Source organism: Arvicanthis niloticus, chromosome 7, assembly GCF_011762505.2.
Source record: "Arvicanthis niloticus isolate mArvNil1 chromosome 7, mArvNil1.pat.X, whole genome shotgun sequence".
Taxonomy (NCBI): Eukaryota; Metazoa; Chordata; class Mammalia; order Rodentia; family Muridae; genus Arvicanthis; species Arvicanthis niloticus.
The window spans coordinates 8960522-8988191 of record NC_047664.1 but is presented as its reverse complement, the minus strand read 5'-3'; the positions used below and the strand labels follow the sequence as shown (position 1 = coordinate 8988191).

The window sequence follows — 27670 nt, the reverse complement described above, 5'->3', positions numbered from 1 at the left end:
TGCACAAATATAGAGAAAAGGCCATACTCTATAACAAAAACTGTAGGCCCCCAAAGGGCCCTGGCTGAGACTTTCCGTGTGCTGCTGTCTGCAAAGTAACATTCTGCAGTTTTTCTAAGAACAAAACATCCTGTTGAAGGATGATGCCCCAGGAAGGGAATTTACACTTGACATGCTTTTGCCCCCCAGTTGAGTTCCTGTTTTTTCCTGAGTTTGTGTTTTTCCTTCCCTGGTTTGGTGTATATATTGAACCTGCCCAGTAAAGGCACAGGCATTCTCTCATAACGGATGACCTGAGTCCGAGTCTTTCTTTAATCCCCCAGACCTACTCCCAAGCTCGGTACCACAGGCAGCTCCAGAGCTGTCAAGTGGAGGTCACACTGAGATCAGGAAAGAGAGAACCTGAGGCCTGCTCAGTGAGTGGAACGTATTTGAGAAGCGGTGTGGGATCAAACTGAAAGTAGTAAGTAGCACTACAAGAGTTTGAGCATTTTGATTGCGCCATGGGAACTAGGAGTTCCTCCCTACAAGTGATGGCACAGTATGATGCAGCTAAGAAATCCTTGCAAGAGGTGGAGAACAGCTCCAGTTCTGAGGATGAGGGAGAAATTTTAGAAAAGGAAAAACTGAAGAAATGCAAGGTCAAAAAGTTGGAAGGGGAGCCTGGGAAAGCGGAAGCGAGAGCAGATGAGCAACTCAGTCCCCGGGTGGTGGCAGTGGCAGCTGGGACGGCAGGATGGCCAGGCCAGGGGCATTTCTGCCACTGCAGAAGCAGTGGTGGCGGGCGGCTGCAGGAGCTGCAGAAGCTGCGGTCCACACCAGCCATGCCAAATAAAAGCAAGAGAAAAAAAACACCAAAACTGGTGAAAAGTGGAAAAAGTTCAAAAGAAGGACAAGATACAGCAGAAGCAGAGATAGCCAGTGGGAAAAACAGCCTCTCAGCTGTCCAGTCTTTGACATCTACTAAAATAAAAGTACTAGTTCCTCAGCCAATCGTAGTCCCTGTGAAGAAAGACAAATGGCAGAACTCTTCACGGTTTAATGCCAGCAATAACAGAGAACTGCAAAAACTCCCATCTTTACAAGATGTTCCTCCTGCGGGTCAAAAGAAGCTTTTCATCCAGAAGCTATGTCGTCAATGTTGTGTCCTCTTTGACTTTGCTTCTGACCCACTGAGTGACCTGAAGTGGAAGGAAGTAAAGCGAGCTGCGCTAAGTGAAATGGTGGAACCTATCACCCACAACCGGAACATGATCACAAAGCCCATTTATCCCGAAGCCACCCACATGTTGGCAGTTAATATGTTTCAAACCTTGCCACCCTCTTCCAACCCTACGGGAGCAGAATTCGACCCAGGAGGAGATGAACCAACGTTGGAAGCAGCCTGGCCTCATCTGCAGCTTGTTTATGAATTTTTCTTAAGATTTTTAGAGTCTCCAGATTTCCAGCCTAATATAGCAAAGAAATATAATGATCAGAAGTTTATATTACAGCTTCTAGAACTCTTTGACAGTGAGGATCCTCGGGAGAGAGATTTTCTAAAAACAACCCTGCACAGAATCTATGTGAAGTTCTTAGGCCTGCGTGCTTACATCTGTATCTATGAGACAGAGCACCACAATGGCATAGCAGAGTTACTGGAGATCCTGGGAAGTATAATTAATGGATTTGCCTTACCACTAAAGGAAGAGTACAAGAATTTTCTGTTGAAGATGTTGCTGCCCTTGCACAAAGTGAGGTCCCTGAGTGTCTACCATCCCAAGCTGCCGTACTGTGTCGTGCAGTTTTTAGAGAAGAACAGCACCCTCACTGAACCAGTGGTAATGACACTTCTCAAATATTGGCCAAAGACTCACAGTACAAAAGAAGTAATGTTCTTAAATGAGTTAGAAGAAATTTTAGATGTAACTGAACCATCAGAATTTGTGAAAATCATGGAGCTTCTTTTCTGACAGTTAGCCAAAAAATGGAGGTGGGGATTCAGAAGAGCAGTTGTCCTCTCTCTGGCTATGTTAGCAAAAAAGAAGGAAAAGGCTGTTTCAGAGCCCTCCTAGGAGCAGGAGAAAATCAGGAGACGTCCTGCTTTCTCTCTGGCTCCTACTGGAGAGATCCTTAGTTCTGCTTTCCCTGTATATTTTCAGTTCTTGGCGCACCAATCTGTCCACATGTGTTAATTGTCTGGTTTTGTTTCATTGTTTGAATGATTGTTGTTCTATGTTTTATGTTTAAAAAAGTGTTTATTGGGTATGATTAAAAATTCGCAACTTTGATAATAGAAAGTTGGTTTAACTAGTAACTCAGGGCTGGAGCGATGGCTCAGCTGTTAAAGGCTAGGCTATAGTAGAAAGAACACATTTAACTTTGAAAAATTATCTTGAAAAAACAAAAGGGGGGAGTTTACCTCACCCCATGCAAGATTATCCTTTATTTTATATATTTTAAATTTTTTATCAGTGGATAAGGATGCATTGTCTGCAGCAGACAGACATTGGAAATGAGCCCAGAAGGCACTGGGCTTAGTGAAATGGAAAGAATTGTCATCAGGTGTATGGAAAGGCCTTGACTCTGTGTTAGTCAGGGTGAGAGGTTCTGTTTGTGTTTTTCCTAAAGATGCTGAAAGTCTTGATTAGATTCTTGAGAGTTGTGTGCACCCTGTCACTATGGAGCCTTGCACAGGCAGAGATCTACTGGAGCCTTGTGAAGAATCCCCCAGTTCTGATGTCAATGGGAATAAGCAGCTCAACCTAGCCAGTCATAGTATCCACCAACAGGACTACTGAAAAAGCTGTAGCGGGATTAATATTTCTTTGCCACTTATGCAGACAGCAGACCCAGTCCCAGGCAATTACTAAGCAGGTACTTGTGTCACTGGCATGAGAGAACCCTACTGCCCAGGTTTGTCTCTTTACAAAGAATAGTTAATGACAGGCAACTTTTTTGTAGTCCTTACCTACCTAAGACAGGGGCCCTGAGGCTGGCAGGGATTCCCAATGACAGGTATTTGGTATTGATGGAAGGTGACCTAAGACAGACACTATTCACCTATAAATAAAAATGGAGGACTTGTAGGACCCCAAAGGGCTGCTATGCCCTGGCTGAGACTTTCCGTGTGCTGCTGTCTGCAAAGTAAATTTCTGCAGTTTTTCTAAGAACAAACATCCTGTTGAAGGATGATGCCTCAGGAAGGAAATTTACACTTGACATCCTATTGCCCCCCAGTTGAGTTCCTGTTTTTTCCTGAGTTTGGGTTTTTCCTTCCCTGGCTTGGTGTATATCTTGAACCTGCCCAGTAAGGCATGGGCATTCTCTCATAACAGATGACCTGAGTCTGAGTCTTTCTTTAATCCCCCAAGTCTACGCCCAAGCTCAGTACTAAGGGCAGCACCAGAACTGTTAAAAAAAAAAAACAAAAAAAAAACAGTGATAATAGGCAACCTATTTCACTCAGTTCTGCTAGATCTGCTTTAATATTGTACTGTATATGTGCTTTAAGTGGTATAGCCTTAAAGATTCCATTAGAAATCAGAGAGCACGTGATGTTTTGTTTGCTTGTCACTCTTGCCCTGGCCCATTCTGGGAAACCTTTCTTTCTTGAGGTTCTAGAGGGAGCGTCCAGTGTCTCACTTCTTCCTCCCACAGTCCTGAGCTGGACCATTAGCTTAATGTCATTCAACTGCAGTACAAAATAAGGGAACCAGAAAAGTTTTCTGTGCATCCACCGTCTCTGGACACCCACTCTCAGATTCAGTTCTGGAACCTTCTGTGTGTAGGTGGCCTATGACGTTTAGCCATTTGAGCTAGTTTATTTATTTCTATTCTTTTTCCATGTCCCTTTTCTTGGCTGCATTAGTCATGCTCTTTCCAGTATTATGCTTGGTTATTGCATCTCTCCTCTGATGGTACACTGCCAGATTCCACATTTACTTCTCTTCTGCTCTGGACCATTAGCCATTTCAAGTAGGAGCACTTGGGTCATTTCCTCTCACGGCAACCGATCCATTCTCATCATTCTGAAGAACTGAGCCTTATCAGTTCAGACTCTATTCTTGGGCCTTTCATGAATACCTCTTTGACAAAAATACTCACTCTTAATGAAAATGTCAAACAGGGAACCATCTGACGGGACATGACCCTCTGAGCTGGGACAGCCAGCATAGTTTCAGCATCTGGAAACCAGTAATAAGCAAGCAACCCTCCACCACTTTATTAATTTATTTAAACAAGTAGATTTTTACATACTGGAAAATCACCAATAACTTCAACAGGATCTTTTCTCTTATAAATTCATAGGCAGGACAAGCAAGAGGCACAGATTTATAAATATTCACACAAAATATTTTCTTTGAAAAAAAATGCCCTAGCTACCTATTGTTATTGCTATCACATAAATGGATGATCACATGATTTTTTATTGCCCTTGTTTTTGCTTATTCATATCTTTAAAAAATTTCCCCTAACACATGCAATGTCAGTAAACAGTCTTGTTTACATCCTGGTCCAAGCAAATCTATTGTGAAAATATTTATAAGAAAATTCAGGAAATTTAAACTCTGTATATTGGATAATACTAAAACAGTGTTATTCCTATTAGGTGTGTTTAAAATGCTACAGTATCATTAAAAAATAACTCTCATCTTTTAGATAAATGCACTAACATATTTGGGGATGAAATGAAATCTATAGCTTTTATGGGTAATACCTGATTGGAAACTGAAATACCAAGAAGTTGTGGGTTTATAACTGTTGAAGTTGGACAACAGATTCATAGTGCTCATTTCCATATATTGTTTACTTTTATATTTGACATCTGTAACAAAATATGTAATAATAGTAAATATAACAATCACTTATTAATTATAATTAATACCATGCTTTTTTATAATAAGTAGGCAGGCATATCATCTAATTATCTCTACCTATGTTTATGCTGTTTGTTTACTTTTTGGAGACAAGGTCTCATGTAGTCCAGGCTAGCCTTGAATTCACAGTGTAATAGAACTAGCCTTGAACTCCTTATCCTACTATCTCCACCTCCTAAGTGCTAGGATTAGAAGTGTGGGCCACCATGCTGGGTAGATACGTCCATCTCAAGCTTAAAAGGCATCTTTCCGGGTACCAGTTGATCTGCTTGTGTGCTGAAAGCCACATGGGTCACAGTGACAGGCTCACTGTGTATTCTACTACTCTCACCGTGTCCTTTGTGTTCATGTGTTTCACCACTACTACTCTCTTGTAAAGTCAACATACTTTTAAAATATTTAATATTTACATGCCTTTGAATATAAGAATAAAATATTTTAATATTTTTAGTATTAACAACTTTTTCAAACCTTGTGTCTTAATTAGGGTTTCTACTGCTGTGAAGAGACACCATGACCATAGAAAACTCTTATAAAGGAAAACATTCACTTGAGGCTGGTTTAGTTTCAGAGGTTTAGTCCATTGTCATCATGGCAGGGAAACAGGACCATGCAGGCAGAATTCGAGAAGTAGCTGAGAGTTCTACATCTGGATCAGCAGACAGCAAAAATAAATAAATAAATAAACTATGAACCACTAGGCCTGGCTTGACTCTTTGAACCTCAGTGCTACCCCCCAGTGACACACCTACTCCAATAAGGCCCCACCTCTTAATAATGCCACTCCCTATAGGTCTATGGTGGCCATTTTTGTTCAGCTACCACACCTTGCCTGGTCATTGATTCCATAATTTGGACTCCATTTGAACTCTGCATATACAAAGGAGACATAACAAACCTCGGTGATTATTTACTCATTTATACTTAACTAAGAACATCATGTTGCACATGAACCTTATATAATATATAGTTGTTTTGCTGTTGGTTTCACTACTGTTTTTTTTTCTCCTTACTAGTCACAAGACCAGCAGTGACCAATGTCATCTTGTCATTTTATACAAGCAACTACATTTCAAATTATATATGTATATATATGTGTGTGTCTATAATTTATATATATAATTAATTAAATTAAGATTATTCCATTTACAAATCTATACTTTTCCAGTATGATCATGTATATTGAGACTAAAAAACATAAACTAATTCAGGTTCTATGATTCCTTCCTGCTCCATAAGTCAGCCGATTGAAACATTAGACGTTCCGTAGTTCAGTGTCTATCTAATATAATAAATAACAAATGGCATATATATGTCAGCTGACGGAACTGTCATTTATGCTTCAAAAACAAAAATCTAAAGAACTTTCCTTTGTCACAGCTGTGACTTTAAAATATGACCTAATTTTTAAATTTTTAAACATAATTTTAATTATTATATGAATGTGTGTCTATGTGGGGGTATGTGCACATAAGATGCTCACAGAGGCCAGAAGAGAATGTCAGATCCTCTGGAGTTGCAATTACAGACAGTTGTGAGCTGCAGTTATGTGGGTGCTGGGTCCTCTGCAAACCCACTGAACCATCTCTCTAGCCCATGAGCTAATTTTTAAGACTGCCGTACACCAGAATAATGATACTGTGCTAGCCACCATTGAGAAAGATGTATTTGGTTTGAAGTAACTGCTAGATTTTAAGTATTCTGTAACAGTTTTTAATGTATCAGTTTTAAAAACGGATTCACATGGAAACAAAAAGACTTTTAGATTCTCAACTGAAATACTTGCATGACTATTAAACTCAAAACATCCAGAAAGAGGGAAATTTGTCAGTGGGTTTGTTTGTTTGTTTGTTTGTTTTCATGTATTTAAATAAGTAACTTGGTCCATGAAAGGGAGGAGGCAGAAATCAAAGGCCTGACTGTGCTTGATCCTTCTTTGTGGCCATTATTCAGCTGGGTTCTCAGCAGGCTGCAGTTGAAAGAAAAAGATCCAAGTTCTGCTTAAAAATCAGACTAAAGAGCTTGCGCAGCACCCTGTCACATTATGCTATTTGTATTCACCGCTTAAAAGTCTTTGGATAGTAAGTTAGCTGTGTGCAATGACATCAGTCTTCTGGGGTATTCTTAGATTGTAGGAAGCACCCCTCTGACTTGCTTTTCATGGCAAGGAGTGTTTTCCATGGCTTTCTCTTTTCTTGAAAGACTCCCAGAGCATCAAGCTCCTCCGGTATAAATGAGACCCAGGGAAGAATGTCACGAAAGCGCACTATTTTTCCTACTTGGTGGGAAGACAGAGAACAAAACTGAATGTTTCTGGTGAGGACTCTCACTCCAAGAGACAATGGATTTTATTTTGTTTTTGTTTGTTTTTCTTCTCTGACTCACCATATGTGAGAGCGAAGTTTTATGCACAATGTATTTGAAATAATATTTGTACGATTTCCTAACCAAAAGACTCCTGTGGAGCTGAGATGCAAGAGCATCAAAAGAATGTCAACACTGATCAATAAAGGCATGTCTTTATACTGTTTAATAGAATTATATCTTTTGATTATAGTAGAATTACATAGGTATAATAGAATTATACCTTTTGAGTATAGCAGGAAGTGATTTGGGAGCAGATACTGCAGAAAAAAAAAATCACAAATCAAAATTAGACAAGATTACCCATTTCTCCTTGACAGGTTCACGGGGAGAGAGGGCATTTAGTCCTTGAGGTACGACAACCATGCCTATCGTCCAGCAATTCTGCAATCCGGCCGGACTCGGACGTAGAAACAAACCCGAGACTGCGGCATGGAGAATACACGAGCAAGCCTGTCTCCCCTCCCCCGCTCCATTCCCGCGGGATTGGAGTAGCGCTGGGTCGCTGACGCCATCCTCACGCCTCTGGTTTGCATGGAGCATGCGCCTCCTCCTCATTTCCTCTCCAGGAGCTAGTGGAGTAAAGCTACGCCCAGGCCTGAGTCCGCCCGCGTCGCAGGAACTTCAGCACCCGAGGGGCGGACAGCGCCCTCCGCACCTGCTCACCTGTTCCGGGCTGGCATCCTCCTGCCACCGCGCAACTGCCGCCAGAGGACCACCCAGATCCTCTCCCTTCCAGCACCCAGGCTCTTGTCCCTTCCAGCTTCTTACTCCCCTTCTCATTCATAACAAAAGCTACAGCTCAGGGGCCCAGCGCCAGGCTCTTTCCAGCAGAGCGCAGAGGAGGAAGAAAGAATGGGGTTCCTTTGGACCGGCTCTTGGATACTGGTGTTGGTGCTTAACAGCGGCCCAATTCAAGCTTTCCCCAAACCCGAAGGCAGCCAAGGTATGTGGACATTGCTCTGCTTTTGAGTTCTCTTTCATTTGGCCCAGCAAAGATAAAGCTTGATATGACCCGTGAGCTCTAAATCACCCTGCCTAGTTTTTCTAACCAGATCGTATCCGTGGATATTGACAGAATTGTTTGTTTTGACTTCAGAGAACGATGATGAGTTTTTCTTTCTCCTTTACTTTTAAAGTAATAGAGCAACAGCATGGTCTAATTTTGAAAGGGGGAGCAGGTACCTGTTCTTAAAGTGGCTAGGATTTTTTCCTCATTACATATGCAGGATATGATGATCTCTTTTAATGTGCCAGCAACAATAATCCAAATAATATATTTCCAATTGAAAAGAGCTAATAAGCCAGGAATTAGAACTATATGTTAAATTTCTGATCAGAAAATAGAAATGTGATTGCATTTAACTCAGGATATGCAGTAATATAATAAACATACTAACTTTGATACTCACCATATATACAATTGATAATCTTGCTAATATAAATTTATTTTATAACATCCAGAATTATTTCTCCAAAAAAACTTTTTTATTGTGTTGTTTATTTTAATAAGTAACATATTTGACCACTCAAATGCACAATTAAACTTATATTTATGTGTATTTATTCTAGACAAATCCCTGCATAATAGAGAATTAAGTGCAGAAAGACCTTTGAATGAACAGGTAGGTCGGATGTAAAATTATAACTCCTGTGTTATCTTACTTACTGTTGTCACTTATTATAATTTTCTTGTGATATCTTAGCCATTTTACGTTTATAAACTCTAAGACATTAATAATAAATTGACAAAAAATAAGATCATAAATCTAGTTCCAATAATTCTGTGTTCTCGAAATTAATGGACAGAGTTCTGTAGAGCACATGGACTGAGGCATGAGATAACCCAGTGAGATCACTACTGCAACCACTCTTATACGACTGCCTAATTTACCAAAGTGTGTACGTGGCTTCTTTTGGTTTGTTTGAGACAGAGCCTTGCTGGGTAGCTTTGATTGCCCTACAACTCTTGCCCTTCCTCTTGGTGGGATTATAGGCACATGCTATCACACTTGGCTGAAGATTTGTCTGTTGTCAGTATCATAGGAGAAAGGAATTATTTGGTTAAAGCATATCGACTCTTTGTTTTTGTCTCACTTAATCCTTACAACAGTGCTTTCTGCCTGCGTTTTACAAACAGAACTGAATCTCACAGAGAGTGAATCATGTGGCCCATATACTTAGTAAGTAGTGAAGCAATGATTTAAAAGCCGATCTGTCTCCTGTTTCTTTCACAGATCGCTGAGGCAGAGGCAGACAAGATTAAAAAGGCATACCCTTCAGGTAAAAAAGAAATCACACTGCTGTTCAGTTAAATATGTGGGTCACAGAATTCTAAACTAAAATGGATGTGTTGGGCTTGGAACTTTCCTTCCAGAAAGCAAGCCAAGTGAAAGCAATTATTCTTCTGTCGATAACTTGAATCTGCTAAAGGCAATAACAGAAAAGGAAACAGTTGAGAAAGGGAAACAATCCATAAGAAGCTCCCCATTTGATAACAAACTGGACGTGGAAGACGCTGATTCAACTAAAAGTCGGAAACTGACCGATGAGTATGATTCTACTAAGACTGGACTGAACCGCAAGTTTCAAGGTAAACAATTTAACAGATTCTCTGCTGCCTTTTCTTCTTCTCATTTTGAGTTTTTCATTACATATTAAGAAAAGGTCACATACTTTCAAATTGTGACTTATAACCTTTTATTTATCAAGTCTAAAACTGAGGTAAAACCAAAATTTACTGATAATGTACAAAAGCCAGAGTATCAATTTTTCAAAGGTTCCTTTACCAAAACAGGTGTGGTGGTCAGGCCTGTAATCCCGATCAACATTCAGATGCTGAAGCAGGAGAATTGTCACAAGGTTGAGCTATATAGGGTACCAGGCCATCCAGACCCTGACTCTAAAGAACTGACAAGGACAGCAGTGGTGATTAGTTTTCCTTACTGATGCTTTTTTTAAAAAAAGTTAAAACCTGATATCTGCATTTTATATGATTGAATTCATTTTTGCTATTTCTGTTTTTTTAGCAACTAGAACAAATTAAAATATGATTTCCTCAAACAATTAGATCAATTAAAATCCCCCCAATGGTTAAATGTATTTATTAAATGGTTAAATGTAAATATTTAATTATTGAAAGTTTCCTCCTCTTGCCTTTGATCATCTGCATTTTAATCCAGACTTCTTTGAGATATAGAGCTACTTTCTTCCTACCTAACATCTTGCTTCGGGAGTTTCAGATGCACTTGGAAACTGAGCATATCCCAGAGTCACCTTATGTGGTCTGTTCTCTCAAGTCCCCTTTAAGAGGTGGGGAGAGGAAGGGAAGGTCAGCAATCATGATGTAAAGTGAATGGATAGATAGATAGATAGATAGATAGATAGATAGATAGATAGATAGATAGATAGACAGACAGACAGATAGATAAGAAATAAAAGAAATCTTTCCTTAGGAACTGTGCTGCTATTTATTTATTTTTCCATGGCAGAAATCTAGGATTAAACTATTTTTTCTTACCTCTTTAAGTCTAGCCTTCCCAAACTTACTCATTTTGTTTCTCGTGTTATCTCCCAACTTCGTTTTACAAACAAAAAAATTACTGTTCTCAATCACCTCCAGCTTTACCCAATCACGTCTCACTTCAGCTACAGCAAAATCATTTACACATCTCCCAGCAACCACTCCAGCGTTTTTCAACCTGTTCATGATATGACAGCTGAAGTGGAGTTTTTAGTTTACAAATGTGACATATTGCAATGTGCACATGCCATGATTTGTAGAGGGTGTCCAATATCAATAGTCTAAACTATAGTCTAGTCTAGTCTTAAACTCATGATCCTTCTGCCTCAGTTTTCTGACTGCTGGGATTGCAAACATATGCCACCATGGCCAGCATGCCCTGTTAGTTTTGTTCATTTATTTTAAATCAAGGACTTTCATGCACTCAAGCTGGCCTGGATCTTAAGTTTCCCGTGCGTGTGCATTCAGATGCTGGGATTACAAGCATGCAATGAACATGCCTTCTTTATTTTCCATAAATCTCTTTAGTAGATTCTCATTCCTCTTGCAACCAACACCAAAATCCTTCTTATAGTCCCTGCCCCCTGAGCTACTGTCCAGCACTTCTAGGTTGGTCTAGCACACAAGACCTGACAGACACCTTGCCCCTTGCCTTCACTGCACTTCTTGTAGTTTGAACGTTTATATTTGTAGCTGTAGCCATGATTGTCTTTATCCAAAAATACATTGAAAACTTCACAAGAACAGAGACCTATATTATGGGCCAGTACCTGAACAGTCATTAATTCGTTGTACGAGTCTACAAATGAATGAAGAAATGAGTGTGTAAGGGAATGAGTGAATTGACGCAAGTAGGCCTTGAAAAGGAGAGAATTTCCATCCTTCAGACCAGTGCTCAGAAGTGAGTACGGGCTTTCTTCTCTGTCTGTATTTTGTTTCGTGGCAACAGGAGAATTATGCTGATTATCTCTGGGGCAGGGATAATGAGACTTTCACAGAACATCATGGTCTGAGGAGAGCTTGGAAGTGTATTATACATGTTGGGTAGATAGAGGCCATGATTTATGTTTTGCTACATGGGAATTTAAATCTTGAATTCTACTTTTTAACCTAAGGTATGTGGACCAGAAGCACAGACACTGGGCCTAACTGCATCAAAAACAAGTTTAATCACTCTAGTGGAACAGAACATTTAGTTTAATAGAGTATAAAAAGAGTGCAACGTTTGTTTGACGTGATTAGTCACCCTGGCTGTAGGCACCAGCAGAGACACAGATCTGGTTTTTGTGATCTGACCACTACTACTTTCTAAATTAGTCATTGTACTACCAGCTCACAAGCTTTTAACTACAGGGCTAGTCCTCATGGCTGTGGGCTTATCCTACAATTTACTTTAACTTTACTTGAGATCCTACAGAAACTGAGCCAAGGGTCTTACAGAGAAGGTTTTGTGGGTAAAGCTCTAGTTTCCTTTCATAGTCTACAAATCCTACAGGCAGAGGGTTTGAACCCACAGAGTATTTGAGTAGAACATTGGAGAAGTGTAGACTTCATCCCAGAAGGCAGAGAAGGAGAGATTCTCTTTTGCAGGCTATATCCTCAGACCTAAGGCCATCTGTAAGGAAGCTCCAAATTTCGAGATTCATGCCAGTTTCTTCTTATGTGCTTATGATTTAAGCTTCTTTGTGTGTTCACTAGCAAAAAAAGAAAAGAAAAGCCTTATCATGTAATTCCTATCTTGCAAGCTGTGAGCTAGGTCCAGGTAGATCCAGGGAGCATGCTCAGCCCAGTCATCACTCTACCAGTGCTTGGCAGATAGTAAGACTTGAATTCAATTTGGCTGAAGAAATGAATTCCAGGTATTAAATGAGATGGTAGAGATATAAGATGAACATGGAAAGATAATGACAGGGCATAGTCCTTCGATGTCTGTGTAGAACTCTGTAGCTACTCTGTAAGCTAAAGGCTTAAAATATGAATCCATGCCGACTTCTTAAGGAAGCTTCACATGGGGAGCGTAAAATACTCCTTTGTGCACAGTAGGAAAATCACCGTGAGATATTCTGCTCATTTTCAAAGAGCTTGGAAGAAACTGAGGGAAGCTAGGGGCAGTGGCCAAGGGCTACACTTTTAACTGCAGCTAGCAAAGCCCCACTGTGGGAGACCTGAGTTCTGGGCTCAAGAGCCTGCAGTGGTGCCACAGAAGAGGAAGATATTTCTTCTGAGTTACCAGCCTTCTCCCTGTTGGGAAGTAAATGAACTGAAAAACAGTCATCTGGGTCATTTTCCAGCTTCAGCCGGCAGCCAACATTCTTTCTCAGATCCTGAGGGACAAGTGGGGAGGGAAGTAAATTCTTCCACCTCTGCATAGACTATTCCCCAGCGCCTGACTTGCAACCCACAGATGGAAAATTCAGACCGAAGTGATCGAGAGGCTGTGCTCCTGAGAAATAGAACCAGCCAAGGGGGTGGGGGATCTAATTGTGTGATTCTTGTCATTCTGGCATTTGGGTCTCAAAGGCCTCACAGCTCAACAAGAGCTCAGCCTCTGTGTTCAATCACCACTTATCATAATAAGCTTGGTTCCAAAAGAGGGAGGGGTTTGCCTGAGGTGGCAGAGGCCACCATCCTGACACAGTCTAGAAGAAAGGCCACACTATGGGGAAAATTCGAGTTCCTGGGAGCCTCAGAAGAAAAGAGCAAAACTGAGATAGATATAAGTTGTTCTTTCTTTGGGCAAAAGTGATGAAGGTTATTCTCATGGCTGGGTGTAATGGTGCAGCACTCGGAGGCAGAAGCAGGCAGATCTCTGTGAGTTCAAAGTCAACCTACCCAATGGCTTTCTCCAAATATAAAAAATAAAAGGTCTTATTCATAGCATATCTGGCAAGGAATTCAATTTCCATTTTCTCCAGAAGATAATCACAGTCCCTTTAACTAAAATAAAATCTGAATCTGCTGTGCACTTTACAATAGTGCACTCGTCCATACACAACTAATGTCACTCAAAACGTGCATTTAGTGTCTTAAAATCTGCTCCTTATAACAACTTCATGAAAATTGCACTAGATAGCCTTGTTATTCATATTCACTTGTTTTATTGTTTTGCTTTGCTTTGCTTTGTTTCGTTTTCAGTGCTGGGGCTTTACACTATGCTAGGCGAAGCACTCTACCACTGAGCTAAATGCAAGGCCGGATACCCTTATTGTTTTGTACAGTGATCCAATGTTGCATAAATAACAAGAGATATCACTGAGCTAAACTACTGATCTTTCCCATCTGCCTCTATGTAACGGAGAGAGGTGCACACTGAACTGAGTCTGCTCAGTTTGGTACAGATCTCCGGGATTCCTGTGAGAGTGGAACAGAACTTCCGGGATTCCTGTGGGAGTGGTACAGTACTTTCGGGATTCCTGTGAGAGTGGTACAGAGCTTCCGGGATTCCTGTGAGAGTGGTACAGAGCTTCCGGGATTCCTGTGGGAGTGGTACAGAGCTTCCGGGATTCCTGTGGGAGTGGTACAGAGCCTCACTGGCCTCATCATCTTTCTCTCACACGTTATGTGTCATTATCAGCATTGTTGTTTATAGTTTGGATTTGTTTTGTTTTCTTTGAGACAGGAGCTTCCTCTGTAGCACAGGCTAGCCTCAAACTCAAGGCAATCCTCTTGCCTCAGGCACTCAACTGCTAGGATTGTAGGAGTGATCCATCATACTAAGCCCATTTCCTTCGCTCAGAATGGTCCCTTCTTTTAGTCTAAAGTTAAGCTGCAAAGAAACTAAGGACATATATTCATAGGCCTCTCTGCAAAGATTTACACACTGTTCATTCAGATCTCTCACCTTATATTAAAGTTTTGATTCCAAGCTCATAAAATAAGTTCCCTGTCTTTTGTCGATTCTGATTTAATGACATTACGTTTTGTTACATAGAGTGTCTCTAGCAGCAAGGCATGGCGGTGCATGCCCATGATTCCAGCACTCAAGAGACAGAGGCTGGAGGGTTGCTCCAACTTCTAGTCCAGCCAGGGTGACATAGTAGGATGCTATCTCTAAATAGATGGATGATTAATTAATTAATTAATTAATTAATTAAATGGAATGAAACAGGTAAGTATTTTACAAGGAATAGGTTATAAAATGATGCGTGGACTAGGTCTGTACTGACCAAGATGTGAAGCTGTGTTTGCTCTGTCTAGATGACCCAGATGGCCTTCATCAACTGGATGGAACTCCTCTAACTGCCGAAGACATTGTCCATAAAATTGCCACCAGGATTTATGAGGAGAACGACAGAGGAGTATTTGACAAGATTGTTTCTAAACTGCTGAATCTCGGCCTAGTAAGTTGTATGCATAAGAGTACAGTCTGCAGTGTCCTAAGTCAAGCCTCATAATTAAAGTAACCGAACGCTTATGGTGCTTTGCACTAAGCTCCAAAGAATTCCCGGGAGTTTTTCAGAAGGGCCAGATAAGCACACACACCCATCACACAAGCTGTTTGAGAGTCGGATGAGCTGCGCAGCTTGCCAGGGAATGTCTTGCGCCCAGCTGGAAGTCAGGAAAGACTTCAGAGGAAGAGGTGTTGGAAATGAGCTTAGAAGGAAGTGATATAACCTGCTGGATATAACAGCAGAGACTGAGGATGTGTGTGGCAAAACCAGAAATAGCACGAGCAGAGACTTGCACTGTGTGCTTGAGGAACTCTGAGCAATTGAATCAACCCTAGTCTCAGTTTGGCTGTTCAGCCCTGACACAACCCCAGCAGACTTTACCATGGTTCTTACTTTACAGTTACAAGGGACATGTAACTGGCCATGTGACCGACAACTGTAGAGCAGCATTCCCCTTCTTCCTCCTTCCACTTACTCTCTGAGGAAGCATCCGTAGGGTTTCAGAAAGTAGCACTGACAACTTACATGAATAGCCTTAAGACACTTCTTCCTAGAGTGCCAGGCACTCATGGTCACAGCCTACATAAGACAGGATTATCTGTTGTTTCCTTTATCAGGGTTGAACACTGCACTTATCTGTGGGAATAAGGACAAATGTCTAGATTACTGTTAGGAATTGTGCTGGATCAGTAAAGAAGTGGCTGTAGATTTCCCTCCAGTGTCCATGACTTCACTGTCACTGAGTAGCTAGGTTTCTAGCACCAGGCATGTTTTCACTTTTGTTAAGCAGGCCTTAAGTCTGACTAGAGAACTGTTGGTTACGTGAGGGCATGTGTGCCACTCACTACTGCATCTGCAGGGTAATCATGCCATGCTGATCCGTGATAGAGTTCAAAGGAGTCCTGGGTGAGTAGGACTGTTGGCAGCTTGGACTTTGGATGCTTGCTTAGTGCAACTGGACTTTACATTTGAACTTAACCAAAAGGACAAGAAGTGATTCAACTAGAGTTCAGATCTTTGTTTGTTTGTTTGTTTGTTTGTTTGAGCCCAGAAATAGAAATAGCAGTTATACATGCTTTGTCTCTTTATAACAGATCACTGAAAGTCAGGCACATACTCTGGAAGATGAAGTAGCAGAAGCTTTACAAAAATTGATTTCAAAAGAGGCCAACAATTATGAGGAGGCCCTGGATAAACCCACAAGCAGGACTGAGAATCAGGATGGAAAAATACTGGAGAAAGTGGTATGTCCATGTGTGTTAGGAATGTGAGCATGACATGGGCATGCGTGTGTATATGCTTTTGTATCTCTGTACATTAGTGCCTTGCCTGATGCCAGAGAATATTTGGAGAGTATAGCATTTTTAGTATACTGGAAACATGTATACAGCTAATTGTTCTGTGCCAGTGTGCTGGAACCAGTACTCTATAGATTTTTTGGTATTCAATTTTCATTAACAATGAATGTTATCATATATTTCCAGTGCATGTTTATGCATGCGCAGGTATACACACACACACACACACACACACACACACACACACACACACACACACAGAGGAGTGGATAGATCAATCAATCCTCTACACAGCAGCCTCATACCCCTCATCTTATACTGTTCCTCTGTTCTAGGCTGTGTTCTTCCTCCTGCCCTTTCGTCCTTTTCACTGGCTCAGAAGCCTGTCTATCACGTTTTATCTGGGCTAGCCATTTGCCTTAGTTAGGATTTCCTTGCTGTGAAGAGACACCATGACCACAGCAACTCTTATAAAGGAAAACATTTCACTGGGGCTGGCTTACATTGAGGTTTAGTTCATTATCATCATGGAGGGATACATGACTGGAGGAGCCAAGAGTTCTACAGCTTGATCCATAGGCATCAGACGGAGACTGTGTGTCACACTAAGTGTGTCACACTATGTGTGGAGTATAGGAGACCTCAAAGTCCACCCCCACAGTTACACACTTCCTCCAACAAGGCCACACCTTTCTCCAACAGGCCATACCTACTCCAACCAGGACACACCTCCTAATAATGCCCACTCCCTGGTGACCAACCATTCAAATCTGTGAGCCTATGGGGCTCATTCCTATTCAAACCACCATACTTTCCATATTCATAAAAGAACAAAAGTATACTTCCTAATAGTGTCACTCCCTATGGACCAAGCATTCAGACCCATGAGCCTGGGGGTGGAGGTGGGGGCCATTCCTATTCAAACCACCACACCATTCATCATTAGCTCCTGTTCCTTGTCTCCTCTCTGCATTTTCCTCTTGGAATCAACAAAGCTACTGTGATCTTTCTCCCTTTCTTCAGTTCTCTTTATAATTCTGAAGAAATTAGCCATAAGAGGGTGTCAGATTCCTTGCCTTGCCAGAGTACCCAGAGCTGAAGCTCCCTCTTTATCACCTCCAGCATCCTTTCCAATACAAAGTAAGGGTGTATAGAATATAAAGCTTCTGTTGTTTGGTTTCGGTTTTCTTGGAAAGTGGTTGTTTCTGTGGAAAAGCTGCCTTCTGGCCTTCTAAGTGCTATAAAGGCATGAAACACCACATGCATTATGGCAATGTTTGTGTGGGTTTAGGTGTGTGTGTGTGTGTGTGTGTGTGTGTGTGTGTGTGTGTGTGTGTTATATAGTCCAAGCTAGCCCTGAATTTTCTGTATACCCCCAAGTTGTCTTTGAACTCTAGATCAAATCCTTTGTCCACTCTCCACCCCACCTCCCAGGTTCCAAAGTGCTTGTATTAATTACAGATGTGAACCACCAGGGCCAGAAAATAAAATTAGTTCTAGATTTCTGACTTGATGCCTAGAGACTCTCCCTTTCTCTTCTTGATAACTATTCCTAGGAGCTGGCACCTATTTAAATATCTTTTAACGAAACTACTTCCTCTTAAAAAAATACTTTCTGTCTTAGAGTTTCTATTGATGTGAACAGACACCATGACTACAGAAACTCTTATAAAGGCAAACATTTAATTGGGGCTGGCTTACAGGTTCAGAGGTTCAGTTCATTATCATTATGGAAGAAGCATGGTGGCATACAGGCAGACGTGGTGCTGGAGAAGTAGCTGAGATTGGCAGCAGCAGGAACAAGAGGCACTGGGCATGACTTGAGCATTTGAGACCTCAAAGCCCACCCCAGTGACACAGTTCCTCCTACAAGGCCACACCTCCTCCAGCCAGGACACACCTCCTAATAAGTGCCACTCACTAGTGACAAAGCATTCAAATCTGTGAGCCTATGGGGCCATTCTGATTCAAACCACCACACTTTCCATATTCTTAAAAGAACAAATGTACAGGTCTGAACTGAAATAGCTGTGGTGATTTTCAAGAGCCTTCACTGTCAAGTCATTCATTTATAAAATGTCTGTATGCTTGGCTTGTTTTTCACGCCACCTAAATGTACCAATGCAAATAAAATATTCTTTTAGAGTACCAAATGTTATGCTAAGAATGCCTTGCTCATCTAAAAAAAAAAAAATAGTCTCTGTTCCACAAAGGCAAAGTTCCAGTGGAAGACATAAATTGTCTCCAGCATTGGTCATTTTAAGGGCAGCTGGGTGATGTGCTTTGAGGAAAGGCCCCTGTTCTGTACTTAGGCTGAGAGAAGGCTTCCCTAAGGAAGCCATTTGAGCTGAGAACTAAATGTCAAATAGGATTAACTTGTAAACAAGAGAGGCCACACATGTGGAGTCCAGGCAACTAAAACAAGGACTTATGGCTGGCACAGAAAGACAGAGTTGGGTTATGAGCCTGGGGAGTAAACCCATCCCAGACCATGCAGAGCCATCTGTAGAGTCTGACACCTACTGTAAAAGCCAAAGGAGCATACTGAAGGATTTTGCCTTCATCCACTTCCTGTGGCTACAACAGAATGAATACCTGGGACTGGATAATTCATAAGGCAAAGAAACAGGATCAGGAAGGATGACTCAGCATTAAGAACATTGATTTCTCTTCCAGAAGATGCAGATTTGATTCCCAGCACCCATGTAGTGGCTCACAACCTTCTGTAATTTCATTCTCAGGGGATCCAAGGTCCTCTTCTGACCTCCACCTTCATCAGGCACACACATGGCACAGAGACATATATGCAAGCAAAACACCCATACACATGAAAATAATTCTTTTTAAAGAAAAAAGAAATGTATTTCGCTCATAGCTTTGGAGGGTGGAAAGCTGAAGATGGGACAGTTTCTGGTGAGGCCATGTGTTGAGAAGGGAAAGTGAAGGACAAGCAAGTGTGTGTGTGTGTGTGTGTGTGTGTGTGTGTGTGTGTGTGTGTAAGCGGGGGAAGGGGTGCCAGCCACCTTTTAACAACTCACCCTCTCCTACACAATAGCTAGGCTGCTACAACTAGCCCAGTTTTGTCAACAGTTGAGAGATACAGCGTAGCAGCAGCACCAACACTCTAAGGAGCACCGTTTCAGCTAGGGACTCCACTCAGGTACAGCCAGATCCTTGACCACAGCTCAAAAGAGAACCCCAGAGCAAACCAGGGTGAGGCAAAGTCAGCAAATGTATCAACTGTTGAGACAGAAAGTCATAGGAAAAAAGACAGTCTGCATGGAAGGCACGGATGCAGGCTCCCTGAGAGGCTCACTTTTATGTTCTTACAATGGCTGTCTCTATGACCCTGTGCCTTCTTAAGTTAGATTGCACAGAGAGTGCAATTTTCATGTTTAAAAGGCTAGACAAGCTGGAGCCATAAGATGACTCAGCAGGTAAAGACAGCTACTGCCAAGCCTGGTGACCTAAATGGCCCATATGGAAGAGGAGGCACCAAGTAGCTAAAGTTGTCCTTTGATCTTTGTCCCATAACTGGACACCAACATGCATGTGCACACACACACACACACACACACACATATATATATAAACTCCTAGATATATATATGTGTGTGTGTGTGTGTGTGTGTGTGTACGTATATATATATGTATATATATATAAGTTTTATATATATATATATATATATATATATATATATATATATATATATGTTAGCTGGTTATCAAGCCAAAGAAATATGCCTATTTCCATCTTCCTAACATTGGGATTACAAGTATGTGCCACTGGGCTCAACTTTTATTTTTAATGTGGGTTCAGGGATCAAACTCGAATACTTATACCCATAAAGCAAGCAGTTTACCAACCCAGCTATGGCTCTGGCCTCCATGTAGAGATTTTAAGCAAAAGAGCTGTAAGTAAAATCAGATTACTAGAAAGATACCTTAGGCCCCAGGATATAAGATACTGAATGGAGAAGAGATTTGAGATACGTGGTGTATCAGTTAGAAAGTGGGAGTGAAGGGCTGCTTGAACTAACATGGGCTGCTGAAGAAAGATGTACAAAATGCCCTAAGATTTAAAAGTAGAGCCAACAAGGGTACTAGTGGATCATATTGAGGAAATAAAGGGGGGAAACATAAAAAAAAAAAAACCTCCTAGATTTTTGTCTCATCTACTGAATGGCAAATGCGCTCTCACCAACATAGGAACAAAGATCAGGTCTAGGAAGGAGGGAAAAAAACATTAAGCATCATCCAGACACAAATACCCGCTAGAAGTTCCAAGGTGTGAGTACTCTGTTACCGATGGACACTCTGAAAAGCTTTTATTTCCTAATGACCTGGTCCATCCTACCCACCCCACCCCTATATGTTATATGAATCAAAACTCTCTTCCCGCTGGGCAGTGGTGGCGCACGCCTTTAATCCTAGCACTTGGGAGGCAGAGGCAGGTGGATTTCTGAGTTCGAGGCCAGCCTGGTCTACCGAGTGAGTTCCAGGACAGCCAAGGCTACACAGAGAAACCCTGTCTCAAAAAAACCAAAAAAAAAAACAAAAAAAAAAAAAAAAAAAAAAAAACAAAAACCCTCTCTTCCCCTCTATGAAAGACTCCTGAAGAGGGACTTGGCCAAAGCAGATCCACAGAAATCCCTAGTCTAGTCTCTCCTGAGCCTCGTGAAGATACTTTACTTTCTCAAGGTGGCTCACACTGAGAACCTGCAGGATCTTATGACAAAGAAAGAACTCTGAGATTTCACATTCAAGGTCACCAGAAAGGAGAGGATTGAACTGGCGTTATGTTACTTCTAAACAGTGTTTATTTTCTATTGTTATTTTTCCCTCACTGAAGACTCCGGTGGCAGCAATCCAAGATGGCTTTACTAACCGTGAAAACGATGAGACCGTTTCTAACACCTTGACGTTGTCCAGCAGCTTGGAAAGGAGGACTAACCCCCACAGGGAGGACGACTTTGAGGAGCTCCAGTACTTCCCCAACTTCTATGCACTACTGACAAGCATCGACTCAGGTAACCGCCACTTTATGGCCATTCGGAAGGTAAATGAGACAGCAATTCTTGGAAGTGTGTGGGTAGCTTTCTTCCTGTTCATAGTCCCAAGTGCAGTCCTTCGTGACATACACTGTTGGCTGGAAAAAACATTTCACATCTTTTTTTTTTTTTTTTTTTCAAAAACAGTATACTAGCCATGGAAAGAGTAATCAGGAAATGTGGAGTTTCTGGATAATTTAATCTTGTTAACAGACAGTTCGTTTATTTGTTCAATAAACAGTTATGGAACATCTGCTGTGTTCAGGTCCTCAAATCTGCCACATGCTGAGATGAATCACCACCCTGCCCTGACACAGCCCAGCCTTCATTCTTTAGTACGGCTGCTTTTTTACTATCAACCTTTTTTATTTTATCCATTTATTCATTCATTTTGTGTGTGGGCATGTGTGCCACAGTGCACATGTGAAGACTGGAGGACAATTTCCGGGAATCAGTTTTGTCCTGTCTGCTGCAAGGATCCTAGGGATGGGACGCAGGTCATCAGGCTTGGCAGCAAGTGCTCTTAGCAACTATGTCATCTCTCTGGTCCTTCAGCCTTTTTAATGCTTTATTCTCAGCTTTATTGGGGTGAGATATAGATGGATAGATAGATAGATAGATAGATAGATAGATAGATAGATAGATAGATACAGAGATACAGAGATACAGAGATACAGAGATACAGAGATACAGAGATACAGAGATACAGAGATACAGAGATACAGAGATACAGACCCCTATAATCCCAGCTCTTGGAAGGCTGAGGTACCATGAGCATGGATCCAGCTGGGTCTATATAATGAGCTTGAAGCTAGCCTTAGCTACATAGCAAGATCTCTCTCTCTCTCTCTCTCTCTCTCTCTCTCTCTCTCTCACACACACACACACACACACACACACACACGCACCACGGTGTTTCAGTGTTCATCTACATTGTGAAATAAACATCATTGCTAACAACTGTACATCTGTCACCCGTACACATAGCTGTCATTATCTGTTTATTCGTTTTCTTTTTGTTATTGTAAGACTGCCCTCTTAGCACATTTCAAGTATGTAATCTGGTGATGTTAGCCATAGCTACCAGGCTGCATAGTGCCCCGACTTATTCACACTACAGAACAGAAACTTGATACCTTGGACCAGCATCTCCCAGTTTCACCCTCTCCACCCAGTCTCAGGCAATGCGTCTCTACTTCTATGACCTTGGCTATTCTAAATTCCACATCCAGTTGTCTCTCCACAAATGTAAAGGGGATGTCAGGACCTCTTTCAGATACCAAAATCCACACCTACTCAAGTCCTTTATATAAAATGGTACCGGAACTGTGGCTAAAGCTCAGGGGTAGAGTGCTTGCCTAGCATGTCCAAGGCCCTGGACTGGATTTGGTTACTTGTAATATACCTGCATACACACACACACACACACACACACACACACACACACAGAGAGAGAGAGAGAGAGAGAGAGAGAGAGAGAGAGAGACAGAGACAGAGACAGAGACAGAGACAGAGAGACAGAGACAGACAGAAAGACAGAGGCAGAGTAAGGGTAGAATATAGTATTTTCATATAATTATCACACACATCCTCCATGGACTTTAAATCATCTCTGAACTACTTACAATGCCTACCCCAGTGGCAGTGCTCTGGAAATAGTTGTTTTTCTGTATTGCTTAGAGAATTGTGACAAGAAAATGACCTGTCTGTGCACACTAAATTTTTCTTTCTTCCTTCTTTTTCTTTAGTATTTTTGATCCTCGGTTAGTTGAGTCCATGGGTAATGAAGCCTCGGGTTCAGAACTGAGAGAACGCACTATCTGTCTCTGTGTCTGACTTGTTTTACCTAGTGTGTTTTCTAGGCACATTGTCAAAAAACAAAACATCAAGAAGAAATCCTGCCAGTTGTATTAAATCTTTTTGGAAAGCGTTCCTCATTTTCCTCTCTTAGTAGGGACCTTATTTGTCCTTCTCTGAATTATTCAGGACGTTACTAGACATTTGCAGCTTGGATTGGTTTTTTTGTTTGTTTTTTTTTTTTTCCCAGTGAATTCAAATTAGCATTGGAGGAAAGGGAGTCAGGAGCACAAATATATTTGGGGAGATTTTTCTGTTTTAAACAAGTCCTGCCCCAGTTTTGTCAGTCATGTGTGTACTGAGCTGTCTGCAGGAGTTGGCTCCTGATCGTTTCTGGTTAATCTGCGAGGGTAGTAGTCTCCAGCTCGCCAGTTGCTGTTCAGGCAGATGCCCTGCGTGGCCCAAGTGGCTCTCCATGTCCCTGTCACTGCCCTCGAGAGAGCAATTGTGTCAAAATTTCTGGAACTGTAATCTGTTTTCTCCATAAAGTGATCTTGGAATGAGCCTTTATTCCCAGAGAGTTCGGTTTGCCCTTCAGGTCCAGACACTAGCCAGATGGCTCTGGCCTCTCTGCTTGAATCTGCCAGGCTGTGTGTCTAGGGGATCTGTTCTGCACCGTTTTGCCCCATTGGTTGGCAAATGACCAGTTCAGAACCTCCATCATTCCAGTGAGTCACCGCTCGTCCCTGAAGAGCATCTGCGTAATGCTAAATATACACGCATGCCCTTGATCTAGCACTGTGATGGCTAAAGTCACCTGTCAAGTCTTACTCAGGATCTCCCTAACCCATCTTCCTCCCAACCTGTGAGTTTTGTGGTATCTGAAAAATCCTGCTGCATAGAGAGTCCTTTATTTATTTTTCAGGAAGGTTGTTTCGTATGTTCCATTGATTGTTTTAAGACAATGTCATATATGCCGGGCTGACCTCAAACTCTGTATCTAAGGATGACATTGAACTTCTAATCCTCCTGTCCCTGATTCCCAGATGCTGGGATTGTAGGCATCCATCATCACACCAGGTTTATTTAGTGCTAGAGTTTAAAGCCCAGGACCTTGTATACACTAAGCAATCACTGTACCAACCGAGCTAAAATCTCAACACCAGATGCTATCTCTTTACTGTCTACTTTATTACTATAATAGTTCGGGTATAATTAAAGCCCTGTGGAAAAGTTAATATGTACTCATTTTTAAAAGCAGTTTTGTATAGTTATATACTGCCCTATATTTCCAGTCATGTGTTAGTTTGGGGTTTTGGGGGGAGTATGTGTTTTTATTTCAGTTAAATGTATGTGGATTTAGTTATAAATAAATGGAGAGATATTTCAATACTTATGATGCTATACTTCATAAATTGACAGTGAAAGATAAAACTGTTTCCTACCAGTTGTCTTTAAATTATTTTTGTTCTCATGGGGGCTGGAAAGATGTTAAGAACAGTTAAGAGTACTAGTTGCTCTTCCAGAAGACCCAAGTTCACTTTCCAGCATCCATACTGTGGCTCAGAACCTTCTGTAACTCCAGTTCCAGGGGAATCTGTCCCTGTCTTCTGACCTCTGAAGGCAAAGCACATAAAATAATATGAAATTTTCAATTTTTTAGTGAGTTATTTTTGCTCGTTTTCCATAGAAAAAGAAGCAAAAGAGAAAGAAACCCTGATCACCATCATGAAGACGTTGATTGACTTCGTGAAAATGATGGTGAAATACGGTACAATATCTCCAGAGGAAGGCGTTTCGTACCTTGGTGAGAACTCTGCTTTATTTATTTTTACCTCGGCCATTTCCATTGTTCAAAGCAAATTAAGGATCTGGCAATAATCATCTCACTAATTTGATGATTTATGCCAGAGCAGCCCAGGTCTCCAGGGTAACAGAATTGCTTGGGTTGGTGATGCATACAAATAAAATTAATTAGACAGTCTCCACTTTTCCTCTTAATAAATACAGCTTGATGGGAACTCTCCCACATTTTTATATTAAATCTTACTAGTGCTTTATAATAATCCTCAGAGAGTAATTTTTATTACAATTAAACTCATTAATTTTTTTTTAGCTTATGTTTAGAAGTCTGGATTAAGTCTTGATTTTCCCCCCTCTGAGTACTGTATGTGACAAGCAGCAAGAGTACTAGGTAGGTAGCCAGGATCCTCCTATGCTGGGAAAGAAGGCCCTGTACCATGCAAGGCTTCACTTCTTACATCTGTAAAATAAAGGCTGAAACAACTCTCAGGTTACCCCATCCTTAAAGGAAGTCAAGGCAGGAACTCAAAACAGGAACCTGGAGGTAGGAGCTGATGCAGAGGCCATGGAGGAACATTGCTTGCTGACATGCTCCTTCTGGCTTGCTCTCTTACAGCGCCCAGTACCACTAACTCAGGGGTAGCACCATTCGCCATGATCTGGGCACTTCCATATCACTCATTACTCAAGAAAATACATGACAGATTTGCCCACAGGCCAATGTGTTGGGGGCATCTTTGCAATTGAAGTTCCCTCTTCCTAAATGACTCTGGCTTGTGCCAAATTGACATAAAACTAGCCAGTGCACACATGGTGCATGTACATGCATAAAGACAAAATATTCATACGCATAAAATGAATAAATCTTGAAAATTAAAACACAGTTTCTAGGCTTAATTGTTTGGTTTTTTGGTTTTTTTAAGGAGTTTTGCTTCCCTGAGTACTTTTTACCACCCATGTAGTTTTGGTAAGATGGCCTCAGAGCCTCTCACTCTGCTAGGGCCAAGAGAAACAGATAAGGAAGTCTCATTGATTAGCAGGATCCAGAATTATTCAACAGGACCCCAGGATGTCTCATAAAAAACAGTTCTTCCTGGTTTTATTTTGATTATAAAAAGAACATCTTTCTTGTAAAAAGCCATTCAAGGCAAAAAAAAAAAGAAAGAAAGAAAAAAGAAAGAAAGAAAAAAAGAAATGAATGAATGAATGAATGAATGAAAAGAAATATAAAAGAAAGTTAAAATCACTCCTGATACCAATCTCCTCATAACATTTTGATTTACAATCTTCCAGATGTCTTGTTTAAAGTGTGTTCATGTTACAGTTGGTGCAACTCTACTCCTCTAACACAGTGATCACAACCTTCCTAATGCTTTGACCCTTTAACACAGATCCTAATGTTATGGTGACCCCCAGCCATAAAATCGTTTTCATTGCTACCTCATAACTGCAGTTATGCTACTGTTATGAACCATAATGTAAACATCTGTGTTTTCCGATGGTCTTAGGCGATCTCTGTGAAAGGGTCGTTTGACACCCAAAACGGTCACGACCCAAGAGTTGAGAACCTCTACTGCTATGAATCTTTATCTAAATATCTGATATGCAGGATATCCTGCATATCAGATATGTGACCCCCAAAGGGGTCATGATCCACTGGCTGAGGACCGTTGCTCTAATAGGATAGCAAATGTTACTCAAGACAATGTCAACAGTGAGACCTGGGAATTCTGTGCTTTGACATTTTTCCTGTGAAAATATGTCACGATACTGGAAAGACTTAATGTGTAAGCAGTTGTTCCTGAAGCTACCTGATGCTAAGTATCTAACACGGTAACCACTAACCACAAGTTGCTACTTACATGAAAAGTCATTAAAGTTAAGTTCTTCCTAAACTAAGCCAGCTGGCCAGGCAGGCATGGTGGCTCAGCCTATAATCCCAGCACAAGGGAAGCTAAAGCAGGAGGATTAAAAAGGAGTGGGAAGCCAGCCTTGGCTGCAGCCAAAGTTTCAGGTCAGCCTAGGGTAGAATGAGGCCCTGCTTTGAAGGAAATTAAAAATAAAAATGAATAAATAAATAAAATCTAAGACAGGAGTTGCAGTACACGCCTGTACTCACCACATATGGGAGTAAACATTTAATAGCTTTTCTCAGGAAATTAAAGCATATTTCTTCTCTCTAGAAAACTTGGATGAAACAATTGCTCTGCAGACCAAGAACAAGCTAGAAAAAAATACTACTGACAGCAAAAGCAAGCTTTTCCCAGGTAGTATCTGCTTAACAGTGTGTGTGTGTTTGTGTGTTTTAAGCTGTTAAAAACTGTTTTCAGAGGTAAGTAATGGGCTTCAGTAAACATTAATAAAGCATTGCAGATTTCAAAACATTTTAAAATCTCAAGTTCAACCATGGGGATAACCACATGTAACCTTGGCTATTTTATAGCCTGTCATGGCAGAGAAATCTTACCACCAAAAATACAAAACAGTTCTTTCGCTTCGGGGCTTCTTTGTTGGTTTTGCTGGCCTGGGAACTGAACACAGAACCCCAGTGTGGAAAGCTAACATTCTCCTGTAGAGCCATGCT

General features: G+C 41.2%; 1 protein-coding gene and 1 pseudogene across 1 annotated transcript in view; both read left to right on the top strand.

The window, feature by feature from the left end:
* Positions 1–824: 824 nt before the first annotated feature.
* On the top strand, positions 825–7732 carry LOC117712739 (serine/threonine-protein phosphatase 2A 56 kDa regulatory subunit gamma isoform pseudogene; annotated as a pseudogene).
* The window catches only part of Scg3 (secretogranin III), a 38785-nt gene continuing 18735 nt past the window's right edge, over positions 7621–27670 (top strand). Inside the window, exons 1-9 of the mRNA XM_034509408.2 lie at positions 7621–8169; positions 8796–8848; positions 9461–9506; positions 9601–9816; positions 14944–15086; positions 16232–16381; positions 21288–21465; positions 24974–25090; positions 27270–27353. Coding sequence (XP_034365299.1) covers positions 8079–8169; positions 8796–8848; positions 9461–9506; positions 9601–9816; positions 14944–15086; positions 16232–16381; positions 21288–21465; positions 24974–25090; positions 27270–27353 — 1078 coding nt within the window. The 5' untranslated portion in view covers positions 7621–8078. The remainder of the gene's footprint in view (positions 8170–8795; positions 8849–9460; positions 9507–9600; positions 9817–14943; positions 15087–16231; positions 16382–21287; positions 21466–24973; positions 25091–27269; positions 27354–27670) is intronic.